Here is a 6,926-nt window from a genome sequence, read left to right on the forward strand (position 1 = left end):
AAACCCCACCCCCTACCCCCAAATATAATCCACTCTGCAACCCTCATTGCATACTCCTACGATAAAAATAATGCCCTAAAATATAATACTTTAAGACTGAGAAAAACTGGATGAAATATGTTTACGGCATTGAAGTCTATGGGGGAGAGAATAGTCTAAAAGCTATCATTTCTTAATGCTTGTCCCATATTAAAAGTTTTATGTTCATAATCTCTTTGTCTCTTCCCAGAAACTCTGAAGAATATGCTATTATTATGCTCATTTTACAAATGATAAAATCCAGGGACATAGGAGCCAATTATATAGTATGAAATAACAGAACAAATAAGATGCAGAATGTGTACCTGAACTCTGTCCAGGCCAACACCTCTGAAACCTATACTCTTATCCACCATGCGCTACTATAATTATTAATCATATAATCAAGTGTGATCCTTAGACCAACAGCTTCAGCTATGACCTTGTTAGCAACACAAAATTGTGACCTTCTCAAATCTACTCAAATGACAACTCTGAGGTGGAGCTCAGATATCCACTTTACTCAATCCAGCAGATAATTCTAATGGGCACTAAAATTTGAGAACGCTGACTCTACAGACCATGTGTTTTATGCTTACACAATTCATTATGACTTAAACATCTGTTTTGAAGACCACATTCTACTTATTGAGCTGTATTTTGTTATTACTTGAATTTTAATGTTTGTACTATTTCCTTAATTTTCCTTTGGTGGAGGGGGAGAGGAAATACCAAACAAGAAAAGGTCAGGTTTCCTTTTTCTTCCTTGAAATAGCAAAAATAATCCCCTATAAACCATGGTGAAGATTAGAGAACTGCTTCTTTAATATATTAAATAGAAAAGAAATATGACAGAAAGAGAAAACATATTGGTAATATACATTGTTGTAGGCAAACATATTAAGTGATTATATATCAAGAAGATGCTGAGCTTTTCCAGCATCTATACTTAATTAACAAGATAAATTTGTACCTAATTCAAATATTCACCACACGCATATTTTTTATTTTTTCATAAACTTTACTTTTTAAGAAAAGATATACATGTGTTTATCTTTGTTATATATGCACTGCTTACAAAAGTAAAAACTAAGAAAAATAAGAGAAAGGAAAAAAAAGAACAAAAGTAAAAACTAGTTCCACATCAGTGAGAGTTATCATCTTCTCTTTTTGGTTTATTAAAAAAAAATTTCTTAGAGTTAGAGTCAAGCTACCTAGAAAGTGACCTTGGTCTTTTTCAAGCTTATCTTTTATCTCTAGCAATGTGCAGCTCTGGAAATCAGTGTATAATCTCTTTAAAATTGTCCTGCACGTGCAATTTTAAAGCTCAGTCACTGGCATATAAGTCATCCAAAACTTCAAGGTCCCAGGACATACTTGGAGATGGTTTTAGATACAAGGATTTAAAAAGGTCAATGGAGTATATATGAGTAGAATACAAAGTCCTATTAAAAATGGGAAGGAAAAAAAGCAGCTGATTTCTACACAGACACAGATTACCTGAGAAATTTTATAAAGATAAATAAGTAGTTTTAATTTTGTAGAAATGATGCAAATAGGTGGCACAGTGTGTCATAATGTATTGTTAACAAAAAGGTAGGGAGTTCAAAGATACTTGAAGTTGCACGAAAGAAAGATGAAATAATTTGGTTTCATTAATATTTACAGACTAATGGAGGTTAGGAAAGGTTAACACAGAAATAATTATGGAGGAATGGCATAAACTTAATGGACATGAACCATGACTCAAGAGCAATGGGTTTGTATTTTTTGTTTTAATTCATACATATTTTAATGCAAAGTTCTCACTCATGACACCAAAATCAAAACAAACAAACAAAAACCCATTACAAAGAAATCCTGAAAAAAATAGAGTTCTTCGTCTGAAATTCACAATTTGAAATTTAAGCTCAGATATCTAGGTTTACAGTCGATGTTATACTAGATCCACTTTGTTCTCGCATTCTAGATGGGTAAAAGGGTGGCTGCCTTTGTTGTTAGACGTCATTTTTTTTAGTTAATGACAAGTGGCCAGCATCCATCTTGTAAGATTGTGGAAATACAGACATCACTCAGTACATTCATATGATACTTAAATAAAACCACCTGCATTCAAAACATACAGGAAGTCCAAAGAGAATGAGGCAAGTCATTGTATTTCAAATTAGGTCTAACACATTATCTAAACACTATCTTCTTTAAAGTAAAGCCAACTGAAAAGTCTATCTTAAAACTCTCCAAGGAAAAAATTAAGGAGATTCATAACAAAGCAAAGCAAAATTTTTTAAAAACCCACCTCCATAACATTATAGGCAAACAAATACACAGATGAAAACTATTATGCAAAAAAAGAGTCAAAGATACTAAAATATTAATTTAAGTGCTACTAAGATAATAATTTATTCAATTTTTTTACTAAATAGGGTCGCTATGCGTCGCCTGCGACTCGACGGCACTTAACAACAACAACAACATGAATGAAATAATAGCATATGCCAGGTAGTACCCAGAAAATATGAACAAGATCTACATCTCCATGAACTCTCTAACCCACCACCATTAAACAAACAAAAATGAGGAAACGGACTTAAAAAAGCAATGTATCTACACATAAATGAGAGAAAGAAAGGGCCTGACATGAGTCAACACCAGATATAAACTGCTATAGTACTCTTCCATGGAGATTGAACAGGCAACAATACACAATACTAAGTTCTGAACAGTTAACTGCCTGAAACATCAGTCGAGTCTGAGACCTTCCTCATTGCAAAAAATATTCAAGACTCATTGTCAAGTTCAGAAATGACTCGTATCTGGCCCTCCAGTCAGCTGCTCCTCTGCCCCTGCAGAGCTGCTTGTGGATTCAAACAGCAAAGATGCACTGTGTTTTGGCGGGCTTACTAAAATAGTTTCTGTGAACTACCACCAGGGCTTTGTAAATGTATTCGTGGTAAAACATAATTGCATTCATAGTAAGATGCTAAACAAACTGATCTCGGCTGTGCCTTATCTAGGGAGCTCTGATGTCACAGTCTATAGAGAGCTGAGCTGCTAACCCAAAGGCTACATCTCGCTGGCAGTTCAAATCTACCAGCTGCTCCATCAGAGAGCACTGTGTGCAACTCACCTCCTGGGCAACTCACCGCCCCCTCAAACCACTGGAGGGTCAGCTGAGTCTGAAAAGAGTCGATAGAAACCAGCCAGTAAAATTCCGTTTCACAACAAAGTTAAGTAGTAAGGGTGAAAATGAACACTGAAACTTACTGCTATCAAACCTATATTTTGCTTATATGGTTAGTCACAATATCATCCAGATGTTTATTGCTTAATCAAAATATATGCTGATAGTTCAACTACCTTACTAAACACAAAAAAGTATTTAATGGACCAAAATACTTACTCTTGCCATATCTACCAGGAAGTTCTCAAATAATTTCCAAATGTGATTACTAGTGTAGATTTCTTTCATTTCCACTTCGGTGTCAACGTAACAGTGATTAACAAAATTCACATAAGCAATTTTAACCTGTACAAATTTCAAATATAAATGAAAATTATTTTCAAGTAGCTATTTTTAAATATCAATGATAAAAATGCCTATAGTAGATTACAGTTAATCTGGGTTTTTACGGTTATTTATTTTGCTTAGTTAAATTCCAATTTCCTTTATTTTCCAAAGGCATTCCCCTCTGTACCAAGGTGAGTATATGATCTCCAGGCTTAGTGATTACTATAGGAACAAACACTTGATTCAAGCCTGGCTTACTGTGCCTGAAAACTAGAAATCAACAATGCTCTCTCCCTTTGTTCTAATTTGTGCTGCTAAATTAGAACAAGAGAAACCTGGATTTCAGGAAGCCATTGTCTTTCCCACATGTATGTGGAGGAAAATTATCCTCAAAGAGAAGATTAAATCAAAAACACCGAAAGATAAGCGAAAATAGATGGAAAGAATTCTAACACGGTTTGTACTGCTGAATTTATTTTAATAAGTCTCCTTCAACTTCCCTTTTATATCTAATGCTAGTGTAAGATGGGTTTTTGTAACTTGCAATCATGAGAATCCTAATATGATGTTTAAGTATGTTAGACAAATAATATTTCTAACTAATCAAAAATACTTAAGAAAACCATATGTAAAGAAAAATTTATTTTTGATGAATTAAACTCTGAGCAAGACCCAGATTTAACAAAATTCCTTATTAAGTTGCATAATTGAGTCTCACCAACATATACCATAGTCACTGTACATAAAGCAGTAACTAGTGGTTTATTTAAGTTTTTAGTTATGTCAAGATTCTAGCCTTAGAGCAATATGATATATATATATATATATATATATATATATATATATATATATATATATTTATATTTATATGACAATGATAACAATATTTTCACAAGATTCATGGAAACCAACTTAAATGTCTAAGTGAGGTGATACTGCATAGGGCTTCCTTCTGTTTTGCTCACAGGAAAAGAAGATCTCTAAGGACCAATCCTTGGAGAAGGACATCACACTCGTTAGGGGTGAGGAACAGCACGAGAGGAAGACCTCAGATGTGATGGACTGACTCGGTGACTGGGGGTGAGGGGAGGAAGTGTGTCAGGGACAATGAAATTATCTCACGATAGAGCAGGGTTCAGAGCTGTTGTACATAGGGTCACTATGAGTTGCAAGCAGCTTGACAGCACATAACAACCCCAAAGTTAAGGTAGGTGTACCTGATCACAGGTTAGGGAAACGCCTGAGTCATTCACTGTATCACCATCATCACTTGGACAGTCTTTAATAACTGCAAACACTCACATGACCTTGTGTGGCATCAGGTATAACTCTTTAAATTCATGGAAACTGAAGCTTAGAAAGGTACTATAACACACTGGAGTCACAAAACTAGGAAGTTATGATTCAAGATTCCTATTCATTCTCTGTCTCAAACAATATAATGGTGAATGAAAACCAAATCTATCTTACCCTTAAAGAACTAATAATCTTTAAGACACAGCTAAGGGCTTATAGCCATAATTATAAAATAAAATTCTGTATTTCAAATTATCGTTTCCTTTAGACGTCAGGGACATCTCTAAAGATGTAAACATGAAATCAGCTTTGGAAGGATGAAAAGGATTGAGTTAATAAGAGGAGAAATTCAAGGAACCCACATGTGATAAAAACATGGATAACAAAGGTCTGAAATAAGCACAGAAATATTGAATATAATCACTCCATTCAAATTCCTCCATGTGCTACCCTATACTAAACTCCTCTATGACATAAGTCACTCACAGTTTAAAATGTCAAAGTCCATAAAATGGCACAAAAATAAAAGTCCATCATGAATTTGACCCTTTAAATATACTTTCATTTTATAAGTTTGGCTTTATGCTCTACATGGTGTATCATACATATTTTTTAACTTTGCAACAATGCACCACAACAGTACAAAAGACAGAAATGATTGTAATATACATTCCTGGAAACCTCCTTAATAGAAGCTTATTGGCAGACAACCAGTAGGTTCAACTGAGTTCTGTCTAATGATAGAGCTGAACCAGGGCAGGGAGATGTATGAATGAAGCAACGTAATATGGTCACAGACTTAAGAATATATAGTATTTCATAAAGCAAGGCATACCTGTAGAGACTAATATAGATAGTCTTGATGAACTATCTTAGCCTCTCCAAATCAATGTCCATCAATTACTTATGAAGCTTCTATTTTATGCTCACAAAACATGCTAGAGATTACAAGTAAACTTTTTAGTCTTATCACACTGTCATGCTTGCTAAGGATTTAGGAGTCTTATCTAGCAGCTTCCAGTAAGCCTGTAGTGGCTAGATGTTTAAAATGTTCTCTTTCATAGCTTCACGTAGAATCCAAACAAGCATTTTCATAACACTCCAAATTTTCTAAGTATACAGCCAAATACAATTCCTTGACTAAATATACTCTTTCATCATAAATGTCAGCCAGCTTAATTTCTGTACCTTAGGAACTTTAACAAAAAAATAATGACTTTACAGCTGCTAAGCTCTTCGCAGACATACCTCAGGTATGCAGTCATCATGGGTCACCACCCTGACTATGTCATCCAGGGGCAGAAGGGAATTGCACTTGATTTCTGTGTAGACATTTTTCCCCTCTGTGCATGCTGCCAGCAATTCCACAAGTGTAACATGGTAGGCTAAGGGGCCACTCTCATCACCTCGGTCCCTTTCTGAACACATCATATGGAGAAGGATGGGAAATGATGCTCGATCATTGTAAAATATCAGCACATCTTCACCTCCATTTATTAACTGAAATGATAACAAGAGAATCTGCCTAGTACTTCAAATGTTCATCCAGCATTATTTACAAAGACTATCTGAAAAGATATGCATTTCTCTGTGAAATATAGATAAACTAATTAAAGCACAACTATGCCAAGACAGGATGATATCAAAGATATAATAAAAGGTTACAGTCCAAAGGATTGGTTAGGAATGTCATCAAAACAGTTAAGGAGATATACGAGATAAAGGTAGACTCAACTGTTAAATTACATAAGAGATTAATTAATGTCTCCCTGAAATTAAATCTCCAAAAGGATAAAATTATCCTTCTACTTCAACTCAACCTGGCTGTCAAAGCATGAGAGATACATAAATCAAGAATTACCTCTGTAAAATTATTATTGATTCTATGAGAAAAGGAAGTATGTGTGTTTGTAATCACCATTACTGTATCTGAGTTTGAACCTATATTAAAAGCACAGAATATTTATTTTAAGAATCACCTTCCCTCTGTAACTTGATTTGTGCCACTACTAGAACCTCTAATAGGAATATTATTGCTTGTTAATTTTTGACTCATGTACTTTTAACTTGTTAGTTAAATTTGTGTCTTCTAGGTTGCAACACC

At 34.4% G+C, this 6,926-nt stretch overlaps 1 protein-coding gene across 1 annotated transcript in view; it reads right to left on the reverse strand.

The window, feature by feature from the left end:
* Positions 1-6,926, reverse strand: part of ITPR2 (inositol 1,4,5-trisphosphate receptor, type 2) — a 732,333-nt gene that overhangs the window by 387,917 nt on the left and 337,490 nt on the right. The window contains exons 31-32 of the mRNA XM_006895058.1: positions 6,071-6,322; positions 3,419-3,544 (exon numbers count right to left, since the gene is read on the reverse strand). Of these exons, the coding sequence (XP_006895120.1) occupies positions 3,419-3,544; positions 6,071-6,322 (378 nt within the window). The remainder of the gene's footprint in view (positions 1-3,418; positions 3,545-6,070; positions 6,323-6,926) is intronic.

Source organism: Elephantulus edwardii, unplaced genomic scaffold (assembly GCF_000299155.1).
Source record: "Elephantulus edwardii isolate Elephantulus edwardi_28Jun2011 unplaced genomic scaffold, EleEdw1.0 scaffold00157, whole genome shotgun sequence".
Lineage (NCBI taxonomy): Eukaryota > Metazoa > Chordata > Mammalia > Macroscelidea > Macroscelididae > Elephantulus > Elephantulus edwardii.